Source organism: Lacerta agilis, chromosome 10, assembly GCF_009819535.1.
Source record: "Lacerta agilis isolate rLacAgi1 chromosome 10, rLacAgi1.pri, whole genome shotgun sequence".
In the NCBI taxonomy this organism is placed as follows: Eukaryota; Metazoa; Chordata; class Lepidosauria; order Squamata; family Lacertidae; genus Lacerta; species Lacerta agilis.
In genome coordinates this window covers 16,257,475-16,272,765 of record NC_046321.1, presented here as the reverse complement: position 1 = coordinate 16,272,765, position 15,291 = coordinate 16,257,475, and the positions used below count along the sequence as shown (strand labels likewise).

The window sequence follows — 15,291 nt, the reverse complement described above, 5'->3', positions numbered from 1 at the left end:
ATTCTTGGCATAGACAAGTCGTTTTGCAGAGGATGACTCTTGGTTGCAGACCCTTCCCACGTTATCTTTTTCACACAACTCTGGCATGTGGGGGGGGGGGATTGTAACATGAGAAACCAGTCTCCTGCGAGCAAGTGACATTCCTTCCAAAGGATAATGACAGCCTCTGTTGTGGTTTTTCTTGGGGGGGGGGGGGGGCTTTAGTAGAACTGGAGGTGGTATGAATGTCCACGGCATGCACATTCAATTCTTTGCCATCAAACAGGTTTTAAAACAAAACAAAAAACCAACGTACAAATTGTGTGAACAGAGACAGCAGAGGGATGGATGTCCAAATTACTGGCAATGATGACCACAATGTTATTTTTAGCTCTTTGAAAAGCTATCTGCTTTCCCTAGCCAAAGCTTTCACAATAGCTTCAAAGTTTTCTACTATAGTCCAAGCCTGCCACCTGGTGGCCGCCAGCAAGTACCATCCATTGTAAACAATGCAGAGTAGTAACTTCTACCTATGGTAACTAATGATTCCAGCAAAGTACCTAGGCAACTAATCACTAATATTCTTCTTTTAAAAAACACAAAACAGATGTATTATTGAAGAGAAAATATAAATCTTTATACATGCTGGTATCCAGCCTACATAAGAAAAACACTATAAAGGTATCTTAAGTCTGTTGTCATACTGTGACATCACCCTACCCTCTGGAAGGCACTATCCGTTCCCACCCACTCATTCTTCAGCAGAGCACAGACTTGCCAGCGAGCATCATTTAAAGCTATGCAGAAAGCCCAAGACCCCTTGTTTTGTTTGACGGTTATTTTAAAAAGTCAAGTTCAGGATATGAGAGACATTTTAATTTTAAAAAAACTAAGTTTCACATGGGTTTTTTCAGTGCTGCTTTTCTCACGCTGACAAGGTACGCGTCATAGATGATGTTTAGGAAGTTGTCATCATTCTGAAGGTGGAAAGGCATATATTTTGTTAGTAATATTAATTTTAAAACCAGAGAAATTAAAACTCCACATTTTTTGAACCATGGTGTTCATTAATGCACAGGGAAACGCAAATTTAGATCCTATGAAGCCCACTAAGTGGTCTTGAACATGCCACCCACTGTCATTCCTAATTATTCTCCTGGGTTTTTGCTGAGGCTAAAATGTTGTTCTAAGCAACTTGAAGCAAAGGCGGGATAAAAATACTTCAATAGACAATGGTAGCTCTAAGCAGGATCCTCGCTACTGGCTGTCAGAATGAACAACATTTGGGCAGTGCATATGACAGCAGTGCATAGGAAGCTGATTTGTTGCATCTAACCTGTTTCAGACCCTGTGAGAAACTAGAGCTGCTGTCAGTGGTCTGGGCTCTAGCTACTGATGAGACAGCTGCAAATCTGGGGCTGTGTTTTTTTTCCAGGGCACAAGAGCACACAGATGCCTAATTGTAGACTTACAATATGGTAAGTCTTACTTTCATAATAACCAAAATGGATCATCAGCCAACTTAGCAAAATGGAGAAGTAACCTGTGTAACAAAACAAAACACTCAGTTGAGGATTATCTACACAACAATCCTGTATGCTTACTGGTGACAATTCATTCCAACTCTCCGCTAGCTCTTATCTCCTAAAGTGACAATGCAAATAGTCTTTAAGAGAGGACAAGGACAGATGAGAAATGTAATGGACGCTTTACCTGGATCAGATGTAGTAACGTTTCCTGTAGTTGTAGCTTTGTCAGTGAGCTGTTGTTTGCAACAGCTGCTTCTGGGTTCTGCACAGACAGGTTGTTAGTGGAACTAGAAACAGCTTCTTGGTTCACGACAGGCAGCCATCCACCTTCACTTGGCTTTGGCGGTGCTGGGGCAGACTGACTGAACACCATTGGGGACATCAGTAGTGAAGGAGCTACAGTAGCAGGAATTCGCTGCGGTGAGATGACCTGCTCATCATACACAAGGACATCACATTAAATTACACGTCAACCACAGCTATACAAAGGAATCTGAGGTTGCATTAAAAAACTATCTGGCAAGCAGCTTACTGCCTTTCTGGAAGGTGAATTCAACCCTGCTGGAGCTGGCAGTCATCCTAGCAAGGCAGAAAAATACTCCTGGGTTGAGGGTAATAGGGTCACTTCCGGTTGGATGTGCCACCAAGCTATTGTGAAGATAGTGAGATGGTGCCAAGGGAATGGACCAAGAGCCAAAGAAACCACCCAAATGGAGAAAGGCTGCTTCTTGGAGAACGAATCATCCAGACATAGGTTAGATGTAAGAATTCAGAAAAGCCTGAACAGTTTCTCAACCAGAAGGGCCAAAATAGATTCAGCATTGCAGACCCATGTGTCAGAACTGGGTTGTTGCTGCAGCCCGACAAAAAAATTACGCCAGTTGTAGCTTCTGTTGTCACAGCAGTGGTATGACCTGCCAGCCCTAAATGGCCAAAAAGCTATGCTTGGGGTATGTATGTATGTGGCAAAATTTCCCATGCAGATCTGAAATTGGCCAACTAATTCTTTGGGTGGAGGGTAGCCCTTTAAGTCAGGAGGGTTGTCAGGTTCTGGCTGAAAAAGACCCCTTATTTATTTGTATACATGTAAACATATATAAAATCTTTTTAAAACATACCAATAATTACAATAAAAACAGCACGGCACCAGCCCTTTTAATTAAAATTTGGACCCAGATTCACCCTCCCTACCCTGATGTCTCTCTTCTAATGATTCCATGAGGTTTTTATTTGTTTATATAAGACAGTATCTGCTCATGTAAAGCCAAGTGAGGATTTAAGCAGGGCCTGCGCTACAAATTGGTGAAAGGCTGCTGCACTAATGCATTCAGTTGCTTGAGCTCAAGATCCCAACATTAAAGCTAAATTAAACAGATGCTGGCAGACAGGAAGAGACGGTACACTGACGATTCAGTTGCTGAATCTCGTCTTTGCTAAGCAGTGTGAATAATTAGAAACCATTAATTCATTTTATCTAATGGTTGGGAGAGCTATATATCACCTGTAGTTATACATTTTGGCAGCCCCATAAATTATCAACAAGCAGCCTGTTTTGAAGAGCAGATTGTGTATTGCTCCACATTACCACGGTCAGCAAGGTCTAAGGTTCAGTCTCTAAGGCGGAGTGTAATCCCACACACGTGTATAGCAGATTTGCAAGCTTCTGTTGACAATGGCCATGCTTTATTAAAGGAAAGTAATACTTGTATGCAGCTTAAATAGCTGGATAAGCCTCTCTTCTCTGCCCCAAGGCAGATATTTCAGAATGTTATTTTTAGGGAATTCCTTCAAGGCCTAGGCTTTAATTATGCTTGAAGAGACTAACAGACATGGAATGAAACACTTTATTATAACAACTTGGGCTGGAGGCAGGTAATAATTTTAAAGAAACTGGAAATAGCATACATGCATAACCCAGATGCAGATGCAATGTTCTTGTTCCTGTTCCCCCCAAAAATAGACACCCTTCCCTAGCAGAGGAGACTTCCTTGTTTGTTAAATGGGCTTTCCTGCTATGTCTGATGCAGGAAACTGTGGTCTAAGTACTCCTTGTAGACCAGGCTCAAATCTGTGATGTGCTTCCCACAGGAATTTGATTGACCACTTTGAGAAACAGGATGCTGGACCAAATAGGGCTTTCCTTATATTCTTACAAATAAGGAAATATCTGCAGCTGGGCATGATAGGAAGAAGGTGTGCTTCAGCTCATCCTTATTTCTACTCCAACAAACCATATTTATCGGTAATTGGGAAGGTCACATTTTAATACAACCACAGGTTTTGATTAAAAAGACCCCTTGTCTGCATGGAAAACTTTTTTTCTCATAAGTGGAGGTGTTGTTTGACTTCCCTGACCCACAGGAGTCATGGGCATAAGTGGCTGCAACAAGAAAAGGGAGGAAAGCCCCATTGCACAGACAAAACTACAATGGTTCTTTGGGTCCAAACCATAGTCCTGCTGTCTGACTCTAAACTGGTTTTTTTCAGAGCATGCCACAAGCAGCAATTCTACCTTTAAACCACCTACTTTCAAGACTTTCCTCCAATTTTATGTCCTTTCCTCTTATTTTGGTTGCACCTCTTAGGTAAAGGTAAAGGGACCCCTGACCATTAGCCAATCGTGTCCAACTCTGGGGTTGTGCCGCTCATCTCACATTACTGGCCGAGGGAGCTGGCATACAGCTTCTGGGTCATGTGGCCAGCATGACAAAGCCGCTTCTGGCGAAACAGAGCAGCGCACGGAAATGCCGTTTACCTTCTGACCAGAGCGGTACCTATTTATCTACTTGCACTTTGACGTGCTTTCAAACTGCTAGGTGGGCAGGAGCAGGGACCGAGCAAAGGGAGATTACCCCGTCGTGGGGTTTCGAACCCCTGACTTTCTGATCAGCAAGCCCTAGGCTCTGTGGTTTAACCCACAGTGCCACCCATGTCCCTTGTTACACCTCTTACCTCTTTACAATTGATGCAGCTTTGGGAAAGCCTTCCTATCAACTTTTTGGTGAAAAATCATTTTCTCTGTGCATAGTTGAGAAAACTGCCTAGGTATGCTCTTTGAAAAGCTCAGACTTGATCGAGCCTGTGTTTTCTTTGGGTTGATTCAAGTACCACTGTGTTCTGCTTTTCCTAATTGCTTTCGTAACAAGTATTTCCCCTCCACTGAACCTTATACTGCAGATTACAGCTTTGAAGCCAGATGGAGATGCATCACAAGCCAAATCGAAATGAGACCAATAATATGTCGAGTCCACTGCTGAGGAAGAACAAACTGCAGATTCCAGTTACTGAAGGAACTTATGGCGAGTCCTTTAAATGCACATTTGTTCAGTCCCACCACCAATATTCAAGATGTTGTCTAGGTGGCAAGCTGCACCCAGCAGACCCTATAAAACTTGGTCTACTTGAAAGATAGTAGGAGCAGATGAAATGCCAAAAAGCAATTCTAGGGAACAGACTTTTGGGTGCGTTTATTGTCAGGTTCTGCTTTGATTCGCTTTGCCTGAGCATCTGCATGTGTGACAGCGCCAATACTTTTGGCTGAAATGTTTGTCCTTAGTTATGGCGACAAATAAGTCTTCAGCTGGCAGCACAGAGTAGCAGCAATGCTCACCCGGAAGTCTTTACAAACTTATATATTTCTATAGAACAAACACAGGTGATACTGCCAAAGTTTGGAGCAAGAACTTCCTCACTTAGAACTTTTAGGCCAAACTTCTCTGAAGTTTGAGCTTGCTTGCTATTGGCTCAGCATACCAGCAGCAGTAGCTGTATCACTGTAGCTGTAGCCTTCATTAAGCAGCTTTTTTATGGGCACTAGAACCCTGAATTCCTAAGTGTTGACAAAGCTTCTGTACTTTTATAGTTCTATAGTAGAATGTGGCAAAGAGACAAAACCTAATAAGTGGCTATATAAGGAGACCTGGGAAATGGCATCCTAAGAAATGGCACAGCAAGCAACTGCACACAGGAAAAAGCTTTAAAAACCAGTGGGTTTCAAGCTTCAAGGGAGCACTTAGGCCTGGGACAAGAGAACTAGCAACTGGGGGTAGAGTTCATGCCAATGAAGAAATCTACTGACATATGTTGTGAAAGGATGGCATAATGAAATTGGATGTCCGTGGTAATTTTAAAAATTAATCTCTGTTCCTGCTGCTGTCTCCATTGAAACTGATTGCTTTTCAATGAAAATGTGAGCCCCTGGGAAATCTGAACTCCTGGTCCATTTGTGTTTGACACCTGTTTTTAAATCTCAAACCCTTAACACAACCACAAAATAAAGACCTAAGCATGGCCTATGGAGACAGCCACAGTCTCAGAACTTAGTTATACCCATTATACTATAGAGCCAATTAAATTTGCTGCAGTTGGCAAGACGTACTTTCTTTCCCAATAAACTGGTGTCATTGGGGGCAGGTTTAGCCTCCACCAAGTAGTTTCCTGAGGATATTGCTTTATTTTCTCCTGCGTAAGTGAATGGCCCCTATCGACATCTGTAAGAAAACATTAAGAGCTGCACTATGGGATACTGTATTGGTGGAAATAAAACCTGTTTTCCAACCCTGGGCAACCCAGCCCAGGAATTGCCCCCCTTGCAATGCACAGAAAATCTCTCAGTTCCATCACAATACTGTGCAATAAAACATTCTCTTTCTATGGCTAGACTTTGCTGTCCACATTCTGCATAACATCAGCAAGCTGATTAAAGTATCACGCCATGAAGCCATTATCAAATTCTGTCCCAAATGGTTGTTTTTCCATTTCATTTTAGTCCAAATGTCATAAGCATTATCCTCAGACACAGGGTCATTGAATCATCAAATTCCAACTTTTCTTGTTTTGACACCTCCTGCACTTTCACACTTTCTATTAGTTCAAATTATAGAGCCTAACAATAACCTCAAATTTCCAGTTTTATTTAATAGTGTGCTTGGCTGCAGTCTATGGAGGAGAGGCTGGAGGAAATGGCAGACTGCACAACAAAAGCAGCAGCCAAAAGCCAAGCCCCCACAGCTGCACAGATCCCATTTGCCCAAGTGAGGGATTTCAAAGGATTATTAAAGGGATCATTTAACTTTGGAAGTGGTGGGAGTGATTTGTATTATAATTTAGAAATGCCTTTTCTTGGATGCAGCTTGACAACAGCAAAATATGCTAGAATATCTGAAAAACCCTTTATAAACAAATCAAGAAATCAAGTGCTGAAGGTCAATGGGAAAGCAAAACTATATTCCATGGGGACACAGCTTTGGAAACCTAGATTCACTTGGGATGAGTAGTATCAGTGGGTGTGCAGGCAATGGATCTTTAGCCTAGTTGCCCATCCCAGCTGTATTCTTCCTTACCACCCTTTGCCATTAGGCTTCACTCAAATGCTGGCATAAGGAGTCGTAGCTAACATGCAGTTGGGTGGAGTCCCAGGTATCATTGATGCAATGATGGAAATTACCTGTGACCCAATATCTATGTGCAATTTGTCCAATTCCTGCTTTTCTTCCATCACAGTTTGGAAGCGAAAAGATTGCAGAAACTGAGTGAACTGTTTATCCATTCCTGCAAGTTTGCACCTAGTTCATGTGTTACTTCCTATACATGGTGGTAAGCACATATCCCAAGAATGAGGCTCACACTCTACCCCATATGTTACCCTATTCACCAATGTCTGAAATGACTAACAATATTCATAAGTATCTCCAGTGAACACACAGGACTCTCACAAACGCACAGGAGCAGTGTCATGCTTGCAATGGGATGTACATGCAGAGCTACCCCTTTTGGAAATGAATGAGGAAACTCTTGCACACATAGCATCTTCATATACATATCAAAGCTCATGTGCACACAAATACTTGCTGGATGTTAACTTTCAGTTCCTGCAATAAGAGAAAAGTTCTTAGAGGCAAAAGCAAGCAATACTTCTGCCTTCATGCATATAAAGCACACTGTCTCAAATAAGCCATACAAGGGACTGGGTGGACCAGCAATACCTCATTACAGCTCTGAAAAGCCATTACAGTCGTACCTTGGAAGTCGAATGGAATCCGTTCCAGAAGTACGTTCCAAAATGTTTGAAAACCAAAGTGTGGCTTCTGATTGGCTGTAGGAAGCTCCTGCAGCCAATCAAGCTGTGGAAGCCTTGTTGGACGTTCGGCATCCAAAAATAGTTTGCAAACCAGAACAGTCACTTTGCGGTTTTCGGGAGCCAAAACGTTCGAGAACTAAGCTGTTCAAAAACCAAGGTACGACTATACTGGCTATGGTCCAATGATGCAGAGGACATTCAGGTACAAAATGGCCACTTGCCCCCCCTTGAAAAGGCATGCTCCACTTCAAGAACTTTTGAATCGGGGGATAATGACATGAGGTTCACCCACAATGGTAAAAGGTTTTTGATTTGTTGGGACGTTTGCTGGTGAATGGAAACTGCACACACAAAAAACCACTTGCTTGAAAAAACTCAAGCTAAGCCCAAAAGGTTGTTAAAATGAACTAAGGAGCAGTGTTTGGACACCACTAATATGGACCATGAACTAGCCTACAGTTCCCCAAAGCTAGAACTGAGAGGTGTACTTTTGGTTTTTGAATGTTGAAAGTAGAAGAACAAGCAGCCTGTTGATCCAAGGTTCTTGGACTCTAGGCTCTATCAAATATATTGCTGGTTTACCTGAAAAAGAGGGGGCTGCTTTTCTGTGTTTGAAGCTTTGTCCATCCAGGAATCCAGAGGTTTTAGAGTGCTGCTGCTCTGAGTAACCACGGGAAACTTGGCTGCCAAGGTTGGCCGACTGGATACATGCAACTGCTGCTCCTGTTGCACTATCTGAAGTTTCTTTAATAACTCTTGTGGTGAAATTACTCCAGAATTTCCAGACTGGTTCCCAGAGAGAGGAAGGGACTGTCCAGGAAGTTTGGATTGTTCTTTACCAAGGGCTGGAGGCCCCAATGTCTGACCTGGGAGAGAGCCATTGAAATACATGAGATGAGGCTGTGTCACATTCTTTACCTGGGCTCCTGAGGAGACAGCAGGAGCCCTGCTGAAGACTGATGCAGCAGAACTCGCTGGTCCTACATTGCTGGGCTCCATTTTTGTCATTTGTCCTGACTGGCTTTGGAGTTGTTGCAGCAGGCTACGTGTGCTGGCGGTATCTTGGACTGGATGAGATGTCCGAATGCTATGAGAAGCCACAGGCTGGAAGAGTCCTGTGAAAACCTCCCCTACCGAAGGGACGCTGCCATTCTCACACATCCGGTTCTCAGGGAGTTCGGAGACTGGATGAAGCTCTGCTCCACGCACCATCAGTTTCTGAATGGCCGGGCAAAGCTGCTTCTCTGCTGTGGGCGAGTGTCTTCCAGGTTCCTCATAGGACAGAGAACGCACAACTCCGTGCCTCAGAGGAAAGTTTTCTTGGTGAAGTTTTTGTGACTGCTCTGAGGTATCTTGGTATATGTTAGACTTTTCCTGCTTTCCAAAGAGCGTTGTGAGAGATAAGTGCTGTGGTTCAGGGTCTATGTTCTGGTGGGGAGCGGGGAGGAGAAAAGAAAGCCAGTTTAATTTAGAAAAATAAAGGCAAAATAAAGGTTTGGCTAGCAGCATCAAAGGAAGAGAGAGAACAGCAGATGCCACTGTCTGTTCTCCGAAAGCTGAACAAATGGCTTTTCTACAAACAATTGGTGGGATCACAGATGTTCTGTTTGTGGCAGAAGTATGAGTTTGGAACCAGTTGGTGGGAGGATGGTTGGTGAGGACAGTTATAAGGATAGAAGTGGTGGACAGGGGACAGCTCCTCCTATATGCTGCTTCTTCAGCACACACCACACTTTACTGACACTGCCTCACAGCTTGCTCCAGTAAGTGTTGGGTCTCTCCCTCCCTCCCTTCACCATCACTCAGCAGCAGAACCTTTTCACCTCCAGTGAACTGTCTCACAAACTACCATTTATTTTATTTACTGTATGATTCTTTATCTGAGTGTAGCAAAGGGTGTAAGATTACACGGAACTGCACAAAAGGTCACAATAAAGTGGCACCTCGGTTTCCAAACATCTCCATTAATGAACATTTGGGTTTCAAACACTGTAAACCCAGAAGTAAATGCTTCCGTTTTCGAACACGCCTTGGAAGTCAAACGGCTTCTGCTGAGTGTATATGTTATTTTTCTCTATTTTCTCTATTAAATTTGCAGACAGGCCTTTGTGCCTCAGTTTTTGAATGTTTTGGAACTCAAACGGTCTTCCAGAATGGATTGCGTTCGAAAACCGAGGTACCACTGTATAGCAGAGCTTATCTACCTGTTTGCTGACTGTACGTACTAAATTATTATTAACAACTCACACCTGGTATATGAAGCTTCATTTCAACAGTTTTCTTGCATCTTTATCTGGGTGGTGGAAAAGGGTTGAACTTAGTTTTGTTTAATTTACTTTTTATTTCTATGGCTAGAATCATTTCGGTCCAATTTCACATCTTAGCTTTACAAAGCAATATACCTAGAGTACAGCCTGAAGATATATGAAGTCACCACCTTACTGAAGCTAAGCAGGTCTGGGTCTGCTCAGTGCTTGGATGTATGACTCTTGGCAGCCATATGCACACTGCATAGAGTTCCACGGCAGAAGAAAGATGGGACATAAATGTAAGAAATTAAATTTAAACAAAAGAGTTCATACAAAAGAGAGCACACAACCTTGCTTAAGAATGTAAGGTGCTTTGGTAGGGATCAGACCAAGATCAAACTTTTCCAATATTTGTTAAAAGAATCCTACAAATCAACAGGCAAGAGGTGGCCTGCTGATGGAGCACAGTCTTCCTTCTACCTATCTCTGAAATATTGCATACAAACAGCGCTGTGTGTTGTTTCCTGATTGAGGGCATAAAACTGGACAGCACAGATCTGTCAGCTTTGAACACGATGTGTGATTATGAGCTTTATCTTATTCCTCCCAGCCCAGTGTTTATGAATTTTGTACACTTTGCAATGGGCTATAAAATTTCATTCCAATGTAAACAGAATTGCATTACAAAATTCCATTAAAATTGCATCCATTGTAAGAAGAATTGAAAGGTTTTAAGAATCAAAGGGGTACTATGAAAGGCAGACATAACTCCTAACGCCAACACAGGGGAAAAGCAATCACTAGAAGCCTACAGGTGCTCTTATTAATGCTTTGCATTCAAAGTCTGTAAATCATAGACAGTCACTACTGAAGGAGTTTTAAGAGCAGCAACAGAAATGGTGTCCCTCTCAAAATAGTAAAGGGGGAAAAAGAGGGCAGCATCAAACACAAAAGGGGGGGGAGAGAAAATATAATTTTATTAAATGGTAAAATGCCCTTATAAACCAGTGAAATGCTTCATGCGTATTAGTTCTTCACTAAACTGCATTGGGCATTTTGTTGTCTTATAAGGTGAATATGTTTTTCAAGGGCACTGAAAGAACAACATCCAAATAAACAAACAAACTATAATACAAACTGTTATATAACATAATCACCAATGTCCCTGACTTATATGCATTGTGTTACATAGCCCCGTTCTCAAGAGGCTTTCTGTCCTAAATTTCAAATGGAATACTACCAGACTGCTGAGGGTAACTAAGCTACTGACTGAAATGGTGTTAAGTTTTGTTCTTATTTAGAAAAAACAACACTTTAACAATAATCCCATTCCTCACCCCAAAATTAATTGATTTCACCTGTCCCCAAAAGTTGTTGATGTTCCCCCTTTCTTTAGGGGATGAATAGTCCTGTGAAGGGGGTGAGGTGATATTTGGCCTAGCATGGCCAAGGGCTGCCCACGCCTCTCTGTTCAGCCATTCCAGTAAAACAACCTTTGCTTTTAAAATGTTGTTTAGTGTAGAGTTATTGTTTTCTGAAAGCTGTGTGCATACAGCCAAATATGCTGGAGCCCTCATCCAGGCTTATTTAAAAATGAGTTGCAAAAAGCAGCGTGACTACCTGTGGTAAAGATACACACCACCACACTAGGGTAATGAAATTGTGGATCATGGCTGGGTTGAGAGCAAAACTGGATGCGATGGCAGAGGTTCACCCAGCAAGGTAATCTTTTTTTCTTGCACAGAAAGGCTCCTAACACAGACTCATAAGCCTTAACTAAGAAGCTTAGGGTTAAGAAAGTAAATACAATAGCATACCTGGACTTGTTGAGGAATACACTGGTGCTGAGTTTCGCTAGGCTTCACTGGGATTGGTTTGATCAAGTTGGGGTTGTCATATATAGCAGAAGAACTGGTTATCTGTTTTGGCTCTGAGCACATTTTACACTGCAACACACAAACAAAAACAATGCTACATTTTTTTTTATAGAAAGCAATTTTTATTTTCAATCTCTCCATCACCGTGAAAAAAAGAATACAGTACAGTTAAACTTGAGAAGAGATAACAGAACTGACAAATTGACAAATGTCCATGAGGATCAAGGGTACCTGAAGGAAAGACAATTGGATTTTCTTGGAACATGAGCCACATGCAATATAAGTGCAGGAAATATCCATACGAGGGATTTTATACAGATCATCTTCCATTCTAATTGTCTCTTCACTCTGCTCTTAACCTATACTTCATGCAGACTAAAGGCTAGACTTAGATTTAAAAGGGTAAAAAAACATTAGAAAAACAAAAGAAAAACAGCAGTGGCTTCAGGTTATCCAGATAGCACATGACATTTGATATAACAGTGGATTTTTGTCCCTGACAAGGCTCTTGAGACATCAAACATATTCAAAATCATAATAAAAGAAATACAACATAATAAAATAGTAGAATATCAAAGGGGGGGGGGGGAAACCCAGAATCATACCCACCAGTAAAATTCAACAGAATAAAACTTAGTTAAAAACAATCTACAGAAGGCTGGGCAAATTAAAAACAACCACTTGGCCCACAAAAGACATTAAAGCTGGCACTGGCAAACTTCTCAGTTCCATCAGGATCTGGTATGGCTGGGCAACCCCAGGCGGTAGAGGATCAGGAGAAAGGGGGGGGGGGCTTGTAGGCTGGTGCCCAGGAATGGAAGATGGAGGTCCTCTCCTTGTGACTCCAGATGTAGCACTGGGGCAGGGGAGAGATGTGCTGTCTCTCTTCATTGCTCCTGCTGCAGAGTCCCTTTGGGGAGTGAGAAGGACCCTGACCAGCCAGGGATGGGGCTGAGCAGGAGGACTCAGTGGGGAAGATGGAGTCAGAAGGGCAGGACACAGTCTTGTCACAGAGAAGAAGGCACCACCTCTGTGGGTGGGATCAGACACACCCGCCCAAGCTAAGCACATATCTGAATGCACAGAAGTCTCAGGAGGTGAGAGTGTATTGAGAATGATCTCACCCCGCCTCATATTTAAAAGCTATGCATGAGTGGTGTGACAACTGTAGGACATCTCTGTTGCTTCTGTTCACTTTTGAATCTCTTGCCTTCCACATGTACCTTGGAATCATGACTTCTGGACTAAATGCCTGCTGCTGAGCCTGCACCATTATTAGTATGAATAAATACCTTTTCTTTGGAAGCTGCTATAGACCATTGGTCCATCTAGCTCAGAACTGTGTGCATTGACTAGCAGCAGCTTTACAGGATTTCGGATGGAAGACATTAACACCAGCAAGGAAGGGAGTGTATCTAGCTTCAGGTTAGCCGGGTGGATACTATTTATTTATTTAAATTATAAATACTTTATACTTTCATTTGCTGTTCTACTAAACATCACTAGAGAATGTGAAGTGATAAAAGCACAAGCTAAATAATAATACAAAAGTTAAAAAAATAAAGAGCAGTTATCGCAACTGAAACAAGCAGCAGCAGCAATAATCAGCACAACAGCAATTGAGAAAACCAGTAATGGAATTCATGTTTCTTTGCTTAGTGATTATCCCAAAACTGCAATGCAAAGAGGGTCTATGCAGGATAACAAGCTGATTCCATCACATGGAATTAAGTCACAAAATGATAAAATGTAAAATAGCTATTTTGAGAAGCATGGTGGTTCTGATGTGCAGTGGCTTTTGATGCAAATAAAACTGTAAAATGTGTCACCTTTGCTTAGCCTAATGTACATGATCTCCAGCTTTGAGAGGACAGCTATTCCTGTATCTCAAAGGGCTTCCAAACATAAAATTCTCTATGATATATTATTTTCTTAGCAACCAATGACGATAAAGAAATAGAGGGATGGGGTGGAATAAGAAGCAGGCATGGACTGACTCATCTTTCAAACAAATGTTTTCTAACAAAGAGAAAAAATGAAACCACTTCAGTATGTGTGTAGTCTTCTACACAATCTTTTCTACTGTACAATAAAAGGGGGGGGGAAACAATTAAATACCAATCATGAAAATGGGTTTTTCTTTGTTCCTTGAGAGGGAATGTGACCCTATCCGGAACAAGTACTTGCCTATCTCCTGAACATGGGAGCTACCCAACCAAAGAGACTCTGCCTTCTCAAGATTCAAACACAGTTCATTGGCCCTCATCAGCCCACCACTGCATTCAGACACCCGATCCAGACCTTTCACAGCCTCTCCTGATTCAGATGTTATGGGGAAATGGAACTACATATCATCAGTGTACCAATGACATCTTGCCCTCAAACCCCTGAGTGCCCCCAATGGCTTTGTATAAATGCTAATAGCACTGGGCCCTGCAGGACCCCACAGTACAAGTGCCAGGGGGCCAGGGAGTATTCATCCAGTGCTACTCTCAGAACACAGCCATGAAGGTAAGGACAGAACCATCATAATATGGTGCCTCCAATACTAATCCCTCTGAGTCAGTCCAGCAGGATACTGTGGGCAATAGTGTCAAAAGCCACCAAGAGATTGAGCAGAGGTAACACAGTAGTGCTCCCCATCTCTTTCACAATGAAGGTCATCCATCAGAGCAACCAAAGCTGATTCAGTTCCAAAACTGAGTCTGAACCCAGACTGTAGTGCATCTAGATAAATCTAGTCTCATCAAAGAATACTTGCAGGTATTGTTTTATACAGGATAGGCCTCACCTTGGTATATTCATCTTTGGCTTTGTTGAGCATCCGTAGGATATCCACTTCTTTGCTGTCACCCAAATTCAGGCTTTCTGGGGAAATTCCTGTGCCAGCCCCCTGCTGTGCTTTCAGTTGTTCTTGCTGAGTTAAACTGGAAATGAAGGGTGAAGTTAAAAATGAGTGAGAAAATGGAGTTCAATTCCATCTGCTTCAAATCATTTAGCAGACATTAAGAATGGTTTCCAGGTTGCTGTTTTGGAGGAGAAGGGATATCTCATAAGGTTTGCCTGGGTTGATAATGTAATTTCTCAAATTTTGTGCACACTGGGCCATAAAAGACTTAAATATCCCTAACACAGTCACAGATCGTATGGCCGGGAATACATTAAACCACAGCTCATTTTATGATTGCTGGTGATGGTAGGGTGGCAAATATATACAAACAAGTCTTTAACTGCTAGTAAATGACCAATTTCCTGCCCCAGCTGTTTTATAATTAGTGCAAACTGCTGATAATTCTAACACACAGTCACTTGGCTGAACTGCAGTGTAGTTTTAACTAGATGAAATGCTGCTATTATAACCCACTAAACATGGTTTACAATCATACAAATCCTCACAAACTAGTCTTTTACTGAAGAAAATTAGCAGTCTGAGAGACATTTAATCACCAAAAATTGCGGGGAGAGCTGATTAGCCAGTTATCTTTCAATAATGTATAGTTATTTGAGATGACAGCTTGCTTCTCCTGAAATATTCTATAAATTCTTTCTTGCTCCTGATATTAACATTTGTAGTGTTG

The 15,291-nt window shown here is 42.1% G+C and overlaps 1 protein-coding gene across 4 annotated transcripts in view; it reads right to left on the bottom strand.

The window, feature by feature from the left end:
- Positions 1-589: 589 nt before the first annotated feature.
- Positions 590-15,291, bottom strand: part of DCP1B (decapping mRNA 1B) — a 32,273-nt gene continuing 17,571 nt past the window's right edge. For all 4 annotated transcript variants that reach the window (XM_033162085.1, XM_033162087.1, XM_033162086.1 and 1 more), the window contains 5 exons: positions 14,505-14,640; positions 11,654-11,782; positions 8,170-9,015; positions 1,693-1,938; positions 590-956 (listed from right to left, as the gene is read on the bottom strand). In XM_033162085.1, coding sequence (XP_033017976.1) covers positions 876-956; positions 1,693-1,938; positions 8,170-9,015; positions 11,654-11,782; positions 14,505-14,640 — 1,438 coding nt within the window. In that variant the 3' untranslated portion in view covers positions 590-875. The remainder of the gene's footprint in view (positions 957-1,692; positions 1,939-8,169; positions 9,016-11,653; positions 11,783-14,504; positions 14,641-15,291) is intronic.